The sequence below is a fragment of the Salvia splendens genome, chromosome 22, assembly GCF_004379255.2.
Source record: "Salvia splendens isolate huo1 chromosome 22, SspV2, whole genome shotgun sequence".
In the NCBI taxonomy this organism is placed as follows: domain Eukaryota; kingdom Viridiplantae; phylum Streptophyta; class Magnoliopsida; order Lamiales; family Lamiaceae; genus Salvia; species Salvia splendens.
The window spans coordinates 16,212,927-16,230,860 of record NC_056053.1 but is presented as its reverse complement, the minus strand read 5'-3'; the positions used below and the strand labels follow the sequence as shown (position 1 = coordinate 16,230,860).

The following is a 17,934-nucleotide window of genomic DNA, read 5'->3' as shown; positions in this document are numbered from 1 at the left end:
TGTAATCTTGGGAATGGAATGGTTGACTGCAATTTTGCTACGATTCGATGAAAGGAGAGACAAATATCATTACAAGCCCCTGGAAAGGAACCAATCGTGTATCACGGGATCACGATGAACAGAAAAACGTCTATCATCTCCGCGCTCCAAGCCACTACGATGTTGAGAAAAGGGCGTCCTGCTTATCTGGTCTATCTACAAGGAGACGAGAATGAGAAAAAGAAAGTGGAGGATGTCGCTGTGGTACGAGAATTTCCAGACGTCTTTCCTAAAGCGTTACCTGGTCCACCGCCAGATCGACAATTGGAGTTCACAATCGACCTAGAGCCAGGGTCGGCACCGGTGTCTAAGGCCCCATATCGAATGGCGCCAAAGGAGTTGGAAGAACTTAAGATACAACTACAAGAGCTCATGGACTTGGGTTTTATTAGACCCAGTGTTTCACCGTGGGGCGCGCCTGTACTTTTTGTCAAGAAGAAGGATGGATCGATGAGAATGTGTATCGATTACAGAGAATTGAAAAAGATGACTCTCAAGAACAAGTATCCACTGCCGAGAATAGATGACCTATTCGATCAACTTCAAGGAGCTGGTGTGTTCTCAAAGATGGACTTAAGGTTCGGATACCATCAGTTGAGAGTCCGACGAGAAGACATACCGAAGACTGCCTTTCGCACGAGATATGGTCACTATGAGTTTTGGTAATGCCGTTTGGATTGACGAATGCACCTGTAGTATTCATGGATTTGATGAACATAGTATTTCAGTATTCATAGATGATGTACTCGTCTATTCGAGGAATGAGAAGGAACACGAGGAGCACCTGCGTATCACTTTGGAGACATTGAGGAGTGAGAAACTCTATGCCAAATTCAACAAGTGCGAGTTTTGGCTTAAGGAAGTGAACTTCCTTGGTCACATTGTGTCAGCAGAGGGAATCCGAGTGGACCCCGCCAAGGTTGAGGCGGTACAGCAATGGAAAGCACCCTCGACACCAAACGAGATTCGGAGTTTTCTAGGCCTGGCAGGATACTACCGAAGGTTTATAGAGGGATTCTCGAAGATAGCGAGACCCATGACCCAACAACTCAAGAAGGGGGTAAAAGTCAATTGGACCCCAGAGTGTGAGGCAAGTTTCCAACTGTTGAAGGAAAAGCTAACTAGTGCACCGATTCTAGCGGTGCCAGAACATGGAGTGAACTACGTGGTATACACATACGCTTCGAAGGTGGGACTTGGATGTGTGTTGATACAGAACAACAAAGTGATTGCTTATGCATCACGATAATTGAGGCCACACGAGTTGAACTATCCAACCCACGACTTGGAGTTAGCAGCGGTAGTACACGCCTTAAAGATTTGGAGACATCATCTCTACGGAGTCCGATGTGAGATCTTCACGGATCACAAAAGCTTGAAGTACTTCTTCGAGCAGAAAGATTTGAATATACGGCAACGAAGATGGCTCGAATTGGTGAAGGACTACGATTGTGGCATCAATTACCACCCCGGCAAAGCAAATGTAGTGGCAGATGCATTGAGCCGGAAGGACCATTCCCAGCTGGCTACTTTTATCACCAAAGAAGAAAGCCTGATTCGCGAGTTTAGCAAGATGCGTTTGGAAGTGGTGAGGGCACCTGCGAACCGGCGAATCTGGGAACTTTAGTGAAGAAGGTGACAATGCCCTTACTTTCGAAGGAAGATTATGCATGCCGGATAACGAGGGGCTCAAAAACGAGGTTATGAGTGAAGCACATGAGACTCCTTACACCGCTCACCCAGGAAGTACGAAAATGTATCAAGATCTGAAGAAGTCCTTTTGGTGGAATGGTATGAAGAGGGATATAGCGTCATTCGTCGAGAGATGTTTAGTCTGTCAGCAAGTGAAGATTCTACATCAACGACCGTATGGGAAGTTACAACCACTAGAGATTCCCGAGTGGAAATGGGAGCACATCGCCATGGATTTTGTGACGGGATTGCCAAGGACTCTGAGTGGGAACACCGCTGTTTGGGTAATTATAGATCGACTTACCAAGAGTGCGCATTTCATACCGATTCTCATAAGCTGTGTGTCCAACAAACTAGCTTAAATTTACATAAGGGAGATAGTTCGATTGCATGGAGTCCCAGTGACTATCACGTCCGACCGTGACCCAAAATTCACCTCAAGATTTTGGATGAATCTACAGAAAGAGCTTGGAACCAAATTGAATTTCAGTACAGCGTTTCACCCGCAAACCGATGGACAATCCGAAAGAACGATCCAAACTCTCGAGGATATGTCGAGAGCCGTGGTACTCGACCGAGGAGGAAGTTGGGAGGCAGCACTACCACTGATCGAGTTCGCCTACAACAACAGTTTTCAGGCAACGATAAACATGGCACCGTACGAGGCCTTATACGGAAGAAAGTGTAGATCGCCGCTCTACTGGGATGAAGTTGGCGAGAGAAGAATACTCGGACCTGATACAGTTGAATAGATGGTGGGAATCGTTCGACAAATTCGTGAGAGGATAAAAGAAGCTCAAGACAGACAGAAATCATACGCGGATGTCCGACGAACCGACCTACAATTTCAAGCTGGCGATAAAGTTTTCTTGAAGGTATCCCCGTCAAAAGGGATAACACGATTTGGCGTCAGGGGCAAATTGAAGCCGTGATTTATCGGACCTTACGAAATTCTCGAAGGAGTGGGCCCCGTTGCGTATCGATTGGCGCTACCACCAAACCTTGGAAATGTGCACAACGTTTTCCATGTGTCGCAGTTACGAAAATATATGTTCGACCCGAAACATGTGATCCGTTTTGAGGAAGTCGTGTTGAATCCAGACTTGAGTTACGAAGAGAGACCCCAATCTATTTTGGACCGAAAGATCCAAATTGTGAGAAATAAAAATGTTGCTTGTGTGAAAGTACTATGGGAAAATCATGGGCATGAAGAAGCCACGTGGGAGAATGAGGATAAAATGATGGAATTGTATCCAGAACTCTTTACTTGAGGGTAATAAATTTCGGGACGAAATTTCTGCTAAGGTTGGTAGGATGTAACGCCCCGTTTTTATAAACCTAATTTGTGAACCCTAAAGTACTTGTAATTAATGCTATTATTTTTTTGCAAAGTCCATGACTTAATTGATGGTGAATAAATTGTTGTTGGACGAGATATTTGTGAAATAAATGATTATGCGTATAGATAATTCCTTTCCGTGAGGAATATATTTATTGGACTCAATTCCGTGTTGGATCCGATAAATTAAATAATTAATATAAAAGTCCAGTCCGTGATAAACGAATTGTTGACTGTACAATTTAAAATAAAATACAAAGGACCGTGAATTAAACCAAGCTAATTTATTTTCCCGGTTGATTTGGTCACCAATCGGCTTTAATTATTTTTTAATTAAAGATTCTGCAAAGATCTTCCTCCTCCGTAATGAGATATTCATCCTCCGTAATCTACAAATAAAATACCAAATAAATTCAATTAAATCAAAAATAAGGAAGAAAAAAATAGAAGAATTCGAACTCTTCCTCCCCTCAACATTTGTCTAAACCGTTCTCCCCTCTCTCCCCACTCCCTTAAATCTCTCTCACATCCAAACCACCCATCCCTCTAATTTAGTCATCAAATCAATTCATTCTTCCTATTCTATTCATTCTCTGCAATCAAGAAACCAAGACTTCTTCTTCACAACTTCAATTCAAGGTAAGTCTATAGAGTTTTCTCTATTTTTTTCATAATTCAAACCATCTCATTTAATCTTCTTCCGACAGAAATTGGAACCAAATTCGTGTGAGAGAGAGCTACCTATTGTCTTTCGAAATCTGATCAAGGTATAATTTCTACCCAAATTTAAAGCATGAATTTTTAGCATTCTATTCACGACATATCATCCTGCACCCTTCCCACATAATGCAATCAACAAGCATCACCAATCAAACTCCAATAATCGAACACCCATCACAGTGAAATTGATAACTAAAAACGAAAAGAAGCATACTTTGAATGAGAACCGATCTGTTCGGTTGAAATCGGGTTGGTTGCGGGCCTGTTCGGAGTAAATCGGGGCGACGGAACCGGCGGAGAAGCCGACAGCAGCAGCGACGACCCTGGGCCTCGGCTGAAGACGGCTGTAACGAACCATTGCCGACGGCGGCGACCGCAGCGCGTCCCGGCGGCGACAGCAGCATCTTCCCGACGAGCGGCAGCAGCAGCCTGCCGCTGAGAGGCGGCGACGGAGCGGCGGCGCGTTGCTGTTCGACTGACCGGTACAGCAGCCACGGCGTTTCGTCTTCCCGGCGTCTGGCAGCGACGGCAGGCGAATCGGACGACGGCGATGGAGATTTCCGGAACTCCCGATTTGGGCGAGAAGATAAGAGAAGAGGAGAGAGAGAGAGGAAGACAGAGACGTAGGGGGGGTGGGAGTAAAATTGGGTTGTTATATTTTTAACAGATTGGGCTCTTGTTTTGTTTAAAGAAAGTGGGCCTATTAAATTAAAATTGGATGATTTATTAAGGATGGGCTCCATTTAATGGTTGGGCTTTAATTTGTAGTTGGAGATATAAGGTGGGGAAATAATTAAGTCTTGAGATTTTAATTAAATCTTTGGGCCAATAACTAAATAAATTTTTGGAGTTAAAAATTAAATTAATAGTGACGAATTATTTAGTTAATTCTCGACATAATTCGATGTACAAATAATTTATCCAAAGTCTTGAAATAAATATAACTGAAAAGGGAAATAGTTATGATAATTTAATCATGCGCTTAAATAATTTTTGGGAATTTATTTGACATCGTGGTGGAAAATACGAGGAGCCAACGGAGGATTTATGGGTGCAAGCGGCCGCCGAATAATCGAAAACCGAGTTAAATCGAGATAAAAGACTTTGCCTAGGATGCATGCATTTCCATTTATTTATTTGAAACAGTGTGTTGATTTATCTATTATATAAATTGTTAAAGGTGAATCATGGCAAGGGAATCGTGATCGCAAGGGAAAGAATGTAATTTCAAATTAAGCACTCGAGGTGGGCTTTCTTTTAAATAAGGACAACGTCCTAAATATTTTTATCGATGGAAATGAAACTGTATTTATCATGCCGTGATTTGATTTTTACGTGCCTATCTGATGTGGCTATGCGCCATTGTTATATAAATCGAATTCGGGTCCTCGTAGGGCCGCAAACCCTACTTGGACTAGTGTACACCTATGGTAGATCGTGTGCTAGCGTACGGGCTGGCCGGTCTAGTGGCTTGGTTTGTGGCCACATTCCAAGTCATGTATTGGCAGATATGGCTAACGTCTATGGGAAAATGACTGATCAGTCGACTTTTACTATGGGAAAATGATTTTAGTGCCTCGGGCCTTTCTAAAGCTAAACCCCGGCGGTTACTTAAGTATGGCATGATAAATTGACAACTTTTATTGAAAATGTTTTCGGCATGAGCCCACTGAGTATATTTCATAGTACTCAGCCCTGCATGTGTTTTCCCTATGTGCAGGTTGAGCGGCGACGAGGATGTGGTGGTGTTGAGCAAGTGAATTCAAGAGATTATTATTGTCTTTGAACCTTGAGTGTCGTTGTGTCTTCACACATGGCGTCACTCTTTCTCTTGGTCGTTTCCGCTGTGTCGTTTCGTTTAATTATGTTATATTTGGGCCGACAACTTTAATTATTAGGATAATGGATATTTTGAATTTCTTGTTGGATAATATCAAACTCTTGGTTATTTATTGGGATATTAATTGTTGGTCCAACTTGTGATTGAAACCCTAATTCTTTTCGTCCGTTTCATTAAATTCTTTTCATCACGATCGCCCGTATTTAATAACCCTAAAGGGCGGTCGTGACATACATAGTACTCCATCCGTCCCAAAATAAGAGTTACATTTTGTCATTTCGATTCGTTTCATAATAAGAGTCACATTTCACTTTTACCGTAAATAATAAGTAGGTCTCATATTCCACTATCTTATTCACTCACATTCTATTATACAACCAATATAAAAAAGTAGATCTCATATTCCATTAACTTTTTCAACTTATTATTCTCTACATTTTTTAAAACTCGTGCTCGTACCAAATGTGACTCCTATTGTAAGATCATATGGAATATAATATAATTTTCGAATGTGATTTAGAGCGCATATTCGAGGATATTGTGATTGAAACAGTGTGACTGTATATTTAAGCCGGTAGATATTGATGAATTAGGAGTGTGATTTGTTATTTGGAGAGAAGTGGAGGAGATGTGGGCATGTGGAATATAGTAGGGGCCTCCATTTCAAGTTCCACACTTCCTTATTCCATTTCTCTACCTTAATTCATCCTGACCTGCTAATGACGTAGGTGGTTATTCATCTATTACGGTGCAAATTTCCAGATTGTTAATGAGTGTTTTGCACACACCTATAGGCTATATAATTTAGACCTAATATTAGTGGTTGGATGTTAATTTTAGACGATTTTAATTGCGACCCATGAACTCAATTCATTGTACTATATTTATTGAAGAGGGCTAGGAGCATTTTAAGACTTTGTACGTGTATAATTAGACGATTTTAATTGCGACCCATGAACTCAATTCATTGTACTATATTTATTGAAGATGGCTAGGAGCATTTTAAGACTTTGTACGTGTATAATTGCATCTAATGATATCTTAATTGCATATATATTTATTGGGATGCGTTAGAGTGGCACCACTCTTAAAGTGGCAAAGTGACAACAAGTAACAAACAATCTGCAATACATATGCAAGCAATATGTGATACATAGGCAAGCAGTTCAGTATATGGTTCCAAGCAATATGAGTTACGAAATCAAAACACTATGGTGACACTATAATTAAAATGACAATCTGGGCAAGCAAACTACGATACATAGGCAAGCATTCTGCGATATATAGGCAAGCAACTCGGCCTATGGTTTCAAGCAATCTGCAATACGAAATCAAAGATAATCAAGCAATCTATGATACATAGGCAAGCAAGTCTGTCAGGCTAAGGTTGAATCTAGGGCTGACAAATCGTGCGGATTGGGTCGTTATCGGGTCATCCTGATAATGACCCAACCCAATAAGGTCTAACCTGAACCCGACCTGCTAAGGAAACTGTAAATCCGAACACGAACCCGACCTGCTACCTTCAAATCCGAATGCGACCCGCACCCGACACGAACCCGTTATCGACACGATATAATATGGGTTGACACGACACGATAATAACCTGAACCTGATATTACACGATTAAACCTTAATTTTAAACCTAATTTACACAATTAAAATTCATTTTATACTCCCTCCGTCCCAGACTACTCGCACATTTTCTTTTCGGCACGGAGATTAAGGAATGAGTGTATAGCAAAGTCAACAATTGAGGCTGTAGGTGAAAATTTTTACTAAAAATGGAAAGAGTGCAAATAACTTGGGACGCCGAGAAAGGAAATAAGTGCAAGTAGTCCGGGACGGAGGGAGTACTATTTAAGCCTAATTTATAAGAAATTTAAAAATTAAAGTAATATATATATACTTTAAATAATAATAAAAATAATAATATTATTTCTTAATGGGTTACCCGTATCCGACCCGCATCGGACTTGAACCCAACCTGAAATTATCGAGTTCTTAATGGGTCAACCCGATAAGGACACGGATCCAATAAAACTTGACACCAACCCAATAATTTCGTGCGGATTCGTGTCATATTATCGTGTTGTGTCGAAAATTGCCAGCTCTAGTTGAATCTGCTCCTAAATGTAACGGTTGTCCTTAGTGGTATAGTGTCATCTTAAATGATGTTGTCATTTTAACACGAACATATATTTATATGAAGATATTTGCACAAAAATAGAGTATATAAGCTCTAGTACACCATGTATATATATAGGTCTCGTGTCGACTTGGTATTTACTACTCCCTCCGTCTCACGTTACTTGAACCGTTTCTCTTCGGCACGAGATTTAAGAAAGTTGTGTTTAGTAAGTTAAATAAAGTAAAATAAAGTAGAAGAGAGAATAAAGTAAGAGAGAGGAGAGATGGTAAAGTAAAAGAAAGAATAAAGTAGGTGTGATTAGATGTTTTATTTTTAGCCAAAAAGATACATGACTAAATAACTTGAGACAACCCAAAAATAGAATACGACTCAAATAACTTGGGACGGAGGGGGTATATTAGTTAAAAATTTAGATAAATTAGTGAACAAGCTAGCATGAGTACTGGGTGATTAGTATATTAAATAAATAAAACAAACATTTAAATTCTATGTTGATATATTAGTTGTATTTAAGTATAATTGAAATCATACCAAAGTTACACAATCAAAATAGAAAGATTAAAAATTTGAAGGCAATAAAATTAATAAGTTGCTTTTCATGATTGGATTACTCAACCCACCTACTTATTGTGTTTATTTAACACATTAATATATAAAAAATATGGTAGAGTGAAAAATTAAAAAGGATCAAGAGATAATTAACTTATATACCAAATATACTATTAGGTAGAGTTAGAATAATAATAATAATAATAATAATAATTATTATTATTATTATTATTATTATTATTATACACCTATAGAAGTGTGATAAAATGAGAACCACAAACTAGGAGCCAATATAATCCCTTGAATATATAGATCCCGGGGATCTCGCTAATGTCATATGTTGTTCGAGCATTTATAGTTTCCCTTTAATTTTATTTAAGCGAGTTGGCTAAGCGGTAGAGTGGTAATGTCTGAGGTCAAAGGTCTCGGGTTCAAGTCCACTGTGGCGCGACCTTTAAATTTATCTTCATTTACCTAAAAAATATTAACGAACACATACAAAGTTAATGAGTTTGAATCAAACCTTATTAAGTTTGGGTCCTTATCGGGTTGACCCAATAGGAACTCAATGGTTTCGGGTAAGGTTTTGGGTTGAGTTTTATTGAATTGTGTCGATATCTGGTTAACTCAATAACAACTCAACCCGACTGGTATGATTTTTTAGCGTTACCTTCTTCAGTACGCAACATAACATAATGGAGTACTTGATTCTGCTCATTGCTAGTACTTTTTGTTCAATCAAAAAATACATTTTTTAAGGTATGACATTTTAAAAATTATGTTTATTACAAAAAAAGAAAGAAGAACAAATTTACGTGTTTTTTATTTAAAAAAAGTAAGCCAATTTAAGTGGATTGTCTAGGGCATGTTTGATAACATAGGTAAGAAAGTCCAAGAGAAGAAACAAAATGAGAAAATAAACCAAATTATTGAGAAAATAAACCAAATTATTGAGATAAGTGTGTTTCTCGGTTTTTGTTTGATAAAAATAAGAGGCGTTTTTTTAGTTTCTGAAATGGCCAGAAACACCACATACTCCCTTGTGTAGACATTATTGTCCTCAATCTTTACCACTTTTCTCCAACATACCACTTTAACCCTAGAATATATAATTTCCTCCTCATTACTTCCTCCCAGCAGCAGCAGGTCGAAGACTCCTCAAACAGGTATGCTTCAATTAAATTTCCTCAAAGTTTGATTTTATCCCAAGTTATTAACAATATCTTGCTTGAAATCAATATATTTGAGTTTTAATGGGGATACTCATCGAGAACCAATGCATTTTTGTTCTAAGAATGTGTCTTTCCTTATTACTTAGCAGATTTGCTCACTATGGGAGAATCTGGCAATTGGAACACGTCTCAAATGGTTGAAGGTGAGTTATTTTGACTTACCAAATCTTGTGTTGTTAGCTATAGAATACCCTACCCACATTCATATGCTTTTGTCGGAATAGATTCCCAAATTGGAGAAAGGGCTGGTCGTAGGCCGAAGACAGATCGGACTCGACGCAGCTGGTCTACTCGTGAGGAAGAGGCCTTGATGTTAGCACTAAAAGTCCTTGTTGTAAACAAGTGGAAATCAGATAACGACTATCGTGGTGGGTATCTTGCTCGGATTGAGGAAATCATCAGGCGTGAATGCCCGAAAAGTGACATTAAGGCAACCCCCCATATCAGCTCCAAGCTCCAGCAATGGAAAAAAAATTACTCCTCTCTGGTTAACATGCTCAATCGAAGCGGCGTTGGCTTCAATTACAAGGGCGATCACAAGATTGATTGTGATAATGACCAATGGGAACAAACTGTTAGGGTGTGCTTATTACTATTATTGACTTTTACTTATGTTTACACCTGTTTTTTGTAAGAGCGACCGTGTTTGAGTTGTGATGGGATGGGTGTTTAATGTTGTTGTAGCTAGATAACAATGCACGCTACATGCGTTACAAGTCGTGGCCTCTGTTTGATGAATGGAAAGAGATTTTTGGCAAGGATCGTGCAACGGGATCTTCTGGTCGGGATTTGCAGGAGCTTTACCATGGTGTGCGCTCACATCTCAACGTGGGTAATGGGAGTCAAGAGGCTGAGTTTGAAGCTAGTGCCGATGGCCATTCTGAAACTAATACGGATAACACCACGAGCTCACAAGGAATGCCAGTTAACACCATGAGCTCAGGAGAAATGCCAGATCTGAGTACGGGAGACAGTGACACTGGAACTCAGCTTCCCGCACAGACAAACTGTGACATCGGAAAAAAAAATCCAAAGAAAACAGGTAACAAGCGCAAACTCGTTGATATGGCTGATGTTTTGCTTGAATTGCTTGCTAAAGGACAGGATGAAACCAACGCTAGGCTTGATAAGTTGGCTGGTAGGATTGGGTTTGAGTTCGATGCTAGCAAGGCAAGAAAGAAAGTGTTTGGCATGCTAGGTAATATTCAAGGCATTACTCTTGGGCAACAAATCGACGCCGCTGAATTCATCCTCAGCAAAGTCGAACATTTGGACTTGCAATAGCCTTCCTGATGCTTTTCACCACACTTACGTTCTTCGTGCATTGGAGAAGAACCACCGTTAATTCGTGTGGTTATTTGTTTCATCTTTTGACTTAGCTATTTTGTAGGAGATGATATCTAATCCTCCTTATGTGCATTGAACTATAATCGCACTTATTATCTTTTGTCTAGTTTCTACTGATGCTCAAATGTATGAGCTTAAAACATTGGGCTTCGGCCTTGGTTTGTATTTGACGACTGTTGTTATGACTCTATTTGTGGAATCTATGGAACCTCATAAATATGTTACATATTATGACTATAATTTTCTGTCGAATTCCTTATAATTCCATGCTTATTGTACCCTCATGGGCTTATAAGAACGAATATATTTTTCATGTTATTATTTGGTTCATATATTACAAAAAAAAATAGTGACCAATTTATCAGGTATGTTACTCAACGCATTTATACAGCAGAAGACAAATTATCCATTAAAAGAGGTTGAAGTGGATGAAGGTGGACTCAATCAAGCCATCCCTTACTTTATTTTTCTGGCTTTTCCCATTTTAATGGTGCTACTGATTGCTGCATATAAATGAGTTTTTATTGTTGGGAAAGGGTGGGGGTGTTTCCACATTAGAATGTAAATAGGAAAAAAGCTAAGTAAAAAGCTTGTTAGATAAACTTTGAAGCAGTTGCGCAATATGATAAAATCTTGGAGGAATTACACTTTGCCTGTAACAACGTCAGTTTTTCACTATGTGAAAAGATCTTTCAATATACTCCTACTTCGTATGGAAGCAAAATTAAGGAGTTATTTTCAAATGGCCTTCAACCAGAGGAGATTCATGAAGAATCGACTGAAGCTGTACCTGGTAATTCTCAAGATCTTTATAAGAATTACTGATTCTCTTGCAATAATGGCATTTCTTATTCATCTTTATCCCTATTTTCTGAAACTCATGTTTATTTCACAAACAAAGTTACATAACATGTTGCATAGAGCAACTTTTGGAATCGAAATAATTCTACGGACTACACATGAGATTATATATTTTTAAAACCACACACTCATAACATGCATAAGACGACAACAACCATGTCGCAAGATAGACTTATTTTCCAAGTGGCAATCCTAAGTATACAACATAGTAGATAAGAGTCACGATTATGGTCGGCGCCACCATAAAGTTGGGTTTGACGATGCACAAGAGCTACTGTTTGATGAGTCAACCGTCCTTGTTGGGGCGTTGTCAAAGCCGTGGTAGATGAAATTTTCAGGTCGTTGTCCAAGCTCCCTATCACGAATCTCCATGGAATTTGATGACTCACAGTCACGGGAGTGTGAACTCTCATTGAACAGCTTGCGTGGCAGTAGATGGCTATCATGATTATATCCACTTACATAATCTTCACATTGGCCCTCATCAGCATCCAGATTGAGATCAATGGTGTTATCCGAGAGCGCAACAGTTTCTATATCGTTCTCGCTCACATTGATGTCACCACTAAACAACATCTTGAGCAGCTTGAACTCTGGTTCTCCATTCTTTGTATATGCTCCAGCAAAGTCATTTTTCTAATCACAATAAACACAAAAAAATTATTTTTAAAAAGAGCATCGTATCGGTACATCATAACAAAAAATTGAGCTCAAAATAACCTTAAGGATGGTCGTCCAAGTTTTTTCAGAAGCAAAAACCTTGTTCGACGAGGGCTCGAATCGTGTATTCGGATGCTCGACCAATGATTTGAAGGTTTGGTAGCGACGCTCCAGGAATTGCAACCGATTATAGATGTCGTCCCGATTCACACGAGTACCTGTCTCCTCCTCGATTGTAGCTTCAGTTTCATACAAGAATTCCTGTGGGATGACCGTACCCTTGAACTTATGCAACTGCTTCTATCTCATAATACTAGTAAGAATCAGAGTGGCAAGCTCATCTGTCCATATCCCATGATAAAGATATTCATCTTGAGATTAGGGTTGAGAAGCCATTTTTTGTTTACGTTGTGAAGCTATGTTACTCATATTTATAAGCTATACAATTGAGTAGAAAATATTATTCAATCTAGATATTAATGTTACGTTTTTTTGTCTCCAAGCAAGCATGTGATAAAGCTGATTCACCTATCTGCATGAAATAAAGCTGATTCATGAATTAATAATTCATTTCACCAAACTCTTGTAGTATTCAAGTAGGTTCACTTTCACGTGAAGCTTAAGGAGGCTATGGCAATTCAGAAGATTCACCTATCTTCATGGAATAAAGCTGATTCATGAATTAACAATTCATTTCACCAAACTCTTGTAGCATTCAAGTAGCTTCACTTTCACGTGAAGCTGAAGGAGGCTATGACAATTCAGAAGATTCACCCCTCTTCATGGAATAAAGCTGATTCATGAACTAACAATTCATTTCACCAAACTCTTGTAGTATTCAAGTATGTTCACTTTCACGTGAAGCTGAAAGAGGATATGACAATTCAGACGATTCACCTCACAAGATCATAATAGAGGTCATCTCAGTTTTTCTAAACACGCATAAAGGCAAATAAAAAGTTAAGAGATAAATTACAAACTAATATACCTGATAAATAGTCAAGAGAGATCCAAAATAGAGGTCAATAGTGTATGCCCCAACACTAAGAGCATCTCCAGTGGGCGGACATCCCACTCGGACATCCACTAGGACATCCCAAAAACACCTCCTGCCACGTCACTAGGACATCCCACCCCACTGCCACATCACTAGGACATCCCATGCATATCCGCCCTTCCCATCGCCCTTCCCACTAGGACATCCCGCAATAAAAAAAATCATAAATTCACAAATAAAACAATTTACGTTTACGGAAATAAAATTTGACCGAGAATACGAACGGGAAAAATTAACAACTTTATCGGAAAAAACATACATGATTCGAAAAAAAAAATTACACACTAATAAAAAAAAAAATTCATACATTATCACGTCAACCCCTCCGAGTCCAAACCTCTTCGATAATATCCTGCTGAAGTCGAATATGGGCATCTGTTTGCCGCATGTCGGCAAATGCACGCAGCCGCTCGACCTCTCCATGAGGTACCCCCATATTCACATTCGCGGTGGCCACGCCGTGACTTGGACCTGCACCCGTATCATCTTCATTGGTCCACTGAGTCAGTTCCGCAGCTTCATTTTCGACAATCATGTTGTGCATTATGATACATGCGTACATGACATCGCCGATGTTGGGAATATACCACTGCCGTGCAGGACCCTTCACTACCGCCCACCGACTCTGGAGCACACCAAATGCCCGCTCCACATCCTTGCGCGCTGCTTCCTGACGGCTCGCAAAGTATGTCTTCTTTTGTCCGGTCGCATGCTTGATTGACTTCACAAAGACAGGCCTACAACAGTTTACCAATAATTACACCAAGAAGTACAAGAACCACACTCATAAAAAATACAACAACACATGTCTCAAATTCTGATAAAGTGAGTGATCGGGTTGGAACGACTGATATTGCTTCAGATGAGGGCTTCTCACTCGTTGTTGATGCTTAACGCGTAAAAGCTTGATCTGCAGAAGTTGAAGAGTAATTTTGGTATTCATCGCACCATATGAAAGATTGAAAATGCTTCCTGTTAACTGGACATTTGTAGTAAAACCGACCAGGATTATTGGCAAACTTTCCTCCACAGCGAACAATCATCTTTCCATTCCCACAACGACATTGTGGTGAGACTCTTGGTCGACTATATCATGGCCCTTCATTCTGAGAACAAAGAAGCACAATAAAATGTTAACATCGTTATTTGTACACATAACCAAACTTAGAAAAAATACAGATAGTTTGCGAGTACATAGTATGACTTAAAATGTTCAAAAATCAAGACGCACGATACTCACACGCATCCACATGTCAGCTGCCATTTGATCCTGTTTGTTATTCCAATCGATTGTAGGGTCAATAAATTCTACATACTCAGTATCATCTTGCTCAGCAAACATTTCATTGTCAACCATGTTAGTGTCAACTAACTGTTCAATTGGATCCACTACCATCTCCCCCATTATGTAATTATGTAGTAGAAAACAAGCCATTATCAACATAATTTGTGTTTCGATTGGGTAGTAAGATGCACTACGTAGAATACTCCAACGCATCTTAAGAACAGCGAAAGCCCGTTCAATAATGTTCCTTGCACTCGTATGTCGCATATTGAACATTTCACGAGGATTCTTAGGCCTCTCAGTGTCCGGACCCCATTCATGCAGATGATATTAAACTCCTTTGTAGGGTGTAAAAAAACCTTCACTATTTGCATACCCGTTGTCACACAAATAATAATTACGTACAGGTACATAATCCATTGTTGTTATGATTTACGCCGACGGAATTTAGAGCTTAACATTATACAAAAGACTATTATAGACGACAGACACATAGATTACCTTTGGGGACTTTAATACCAAATGGGTGAGAAACTGCATCTCGTAGGATACGTGCATCACCTGCGGACCCCTCCCAACCCGGTAAAACATATACAAAACGCATGTCCCTCGTGCACGCTGCCAAGGTATTTGTGGCTATTTGCCCTTTCCTAGTTCGATATCTTGGTTTATCAGCCAATGGAACTCGGACGTTAATATATGTCCCATCTAACGCACCTAAGCAACCCTACAAGTCAACACTTATATATTTATCAATAAACACTACATAGAAAGGTTCTACGAAAAATCTATATCACTTGATTCATGTGAGTAAATCTTAGACAATTTACCTTAAACCACTTCCACCTAGGGGCAATACTGTTGTCAGGTACCGAAGTTGGCTTGGCTATAAACCTTTTATGCACCAGTATGATGGCTCGAAGGACAACATGGACATAGTATGAAACTGTTTGACCAGACCTTAAAAATTCAAAACTAACCACCCGGTTCTTTTTGTGATGTGATAAAACACATAAGAATAAAGCCACTTGTTCCTCTACTTTAACAAATGATCCATCTACCAACCCAGCTCCTTCTCTAAGAAGAATACATAGTCTCCCGAAACAATTTCGGTCCATGCGTAGATTATTTATGCAGTCCCTATCACTAACACCTGTCAATCTAGTAAGACGATTGACCTGGGTAGGTATGTGGGTCAGACGTCGAAAAAAACGCCGGGCCTGGTTCTTTTTAATCCACTTAGAACTATTAGTCAGTTTCAAGAATTCACGGATAATGATCACGTCCGTGTGTGATGCTTTTGTAGTATGTCTTCAATAAGCAAGACGATTTCTTCGTCGGACAATGAACTTTCACTCATAATTATAATTGATGAGAGTCCTTGAACAAAATTACTTTCAACTGTTACAATGATATAAACCATTGAAGTTAAAACTAAATCCCGATTACAGAGTGTTAAATCAAGTCATGCCCAAATAACCCAAGTAATGCTAAAATAAATTTCTGCCAATTAACAAACCAAAACCTGGAAGAATAAGAAAATACAAAACATAATGGTTTGACCATTTTATAATGAATGTCTGCCGATTCATGCTAAAAACCTAAACTTGAATCATTTATAGTAGACATAAAATAGGTTCAACTAGGATAGTGGAGTACAAACCCTATTTGAATATCCAACCTCATCCAATCTTTCTTCTCCATGAAATTGAAGCATACCCAAATATGGATGGACTGTATTTGGATATATCACAAATTGAAGTCATGAAATTAGGGTTTACCTGCAGTGGCTATAATTTCACCAATGGACCGAAATAGAGTTCATCAACGAAGAAGAAAACCTTCGATTGTGTGTATATCTTCCAAATAGGGCTGCACAAAACAAGAGGCTAATTTTAATGAGATAAATTAACGTAAAAAAATAAATTGATGTGTTACAATCGTGTGGTGTCCGAAAATCTGAGAGAAAACGGGAAGAGAAGATGGATTGATGCTGCAAATCTGACCGCAAGTCAAAGAGAAAAAGGGACGAGTTGATGTTTGCTGTGAATCTGCCCAAATGAGAAAGAGAGAAAGAAGATGGAAGAAAGAGTTTGAGCGTGAAAAGCAAAGTCCAGAAGGGCTAATTTTGGAAGCAATTGTATTTCTCGATGTAGTGGAAAATAAACTACGGCTAAAACATAGATAAGTTTTCGCAGATAAGTTGGTATACACTCTTGGGCCCTTGTCGGGCCGACGTATTTTGCGGGCTTTCTTACAAAAGTCGAAAGTGTGTCAAAGCATGGAAAAAACAAGGAAATGGGCTTGTTTCTTGGATTTTCTGGGCTATCAAACATGCCCTAAAGAAAGAATATGGGTTAGATTTGATAGGATGGAGTGTAAAGTGTCCTTTGGTCCCATGAGTATTGGGTTATACTAGTATTCTTTTTGGGCGGTCTATTATAGTTGCTTATTTTATATTTTGGCAATTACAACATACTTAATATTTCTTTTTTAACTATGATAAACAAATTAAATTTAAAGATAGTGCTACGATGAACTAGCACCTGAAACCTTTGACCTTTCGCATTACCACTCTTCTGTTAACTGAAACCTTTTGCTTTAACATTACCATTCAACTCCCACCGTTCCCAAAGAATATGCATTTTGGAGATGACACAGATTTTAATGTAAAATTGATAAAATAAGAGAGAGGTGGAGAGAAAAAATAATTAAAATATTATTAGTAGAGAATGGGTACCACCTTAATAGAGAGAATTTTTTTTTCAAAATTAGAAAATGCATATTCTTGTTGGAAGGACTAAAAAGAAAATAATGCATATTCTCGTGGGACGGGAGAGTACTAACCAACTCACAAACACCACACTTAATTTTATATAATCTTTCTTACTTTATTATTCTCGTGTTACTTTACTATTTTCTACTTTATTCTCTTTTATTATCATTAATTTCCCATAATTATCTTACTATTTCATAATATTTTATTCTCACGCATTCCACTTGTCAGCAAAACATTTATTTCATTAGTTTTTATATTCAAAAGAAATACTTGTCCATGATTTATAGTCAACTTTTCTACTTTTATATTAATTGTTCAGAAGTAAAATATGAGTGTCGTAATTTATTAGAGTATGAGATTCACTATTTAAAATGTAAAAAAA

At 38.8% G+C, this 17,934-nt stretch overlaps 1 protein-coding gene and 2 long non-coding RNA genes across 3 annotated transcripts; 1 reads left to right on the top strand and 2 right to left on the bottom strand.

Annotated features, from left to right (window-relative positions):
* Positions 1-3,240: 3,240 nt before the first annotated feature.
* LOC121786374 lies at positions 3,241-4,419 on the bottom strand. The gene is made up of 2 exons (XR_006047145.1): positions 4,005-4,419; positions 3,241-3,459 (listed from the first exon to the last, which is right to left on the bottom strand). It is a non-coding gene; the product is annotated as an uncharacterized LOC121786374 (long non-coding RNA).
* LOC121786375 lies at positions 3,506-5,030 on the top strand. The gene is made up of 3 exons (XR_006047146.1): positions 3,506-3,709; positions 3,778-3,837; positions 4,971-5,030. It is a non-coding gene; the product is annotated as an uncharacterized LOC121786375 (long non-coding RNA).
* A 6,845-nt stretch (positions 5,031-11,875) lies between these two features.
* Positions 11,876-14,893, bottom strand: LOC121786812 (L10-interacting MYB domain-containing protein-like). The gene is made up of 3 exons (XM_042185428.1): positions 14,729-14,893; positions 12,492-12,731; positions 11,876-12,407 (listed from the first exon to the last, which is right to left on the bottom strand). Exons 1-3 carry the CDS (start codon positions 14,891-14,893, stop codon positions 11,997-11,999), a joined length of 816 nt encoding a protein of 271 aa, XP_042041362.1. The 3' UTR covers positions 11,876-11,996.
* Between the last annotated feature and the right edge of the window lie 3,041 nt (positions 14,894-17,934).

Coding starts and splice junctions, on each gene's coding strand:
- LOC121786812 (XM_042185428.1), bottom strand. CDS start 14,893: ATGGGGGAGATGGTAGTGGATCCAATTGAACAGTTAGTTGACACTAAC. Junction 12,732..14,728: donor CAGCTGACATGTGGATGCGT/GTGAGTATCGTG, acceptor ATTATGAGATAG/AAGCAGTTGCATAAGTTCAA. Junction 12,408..12,491: donor CTTGGACGACCATCCTTAAG/GTTATTTTGAGC, acceptor TATTGTGATTAG/AAAAATGACTTTGCTGGAGC.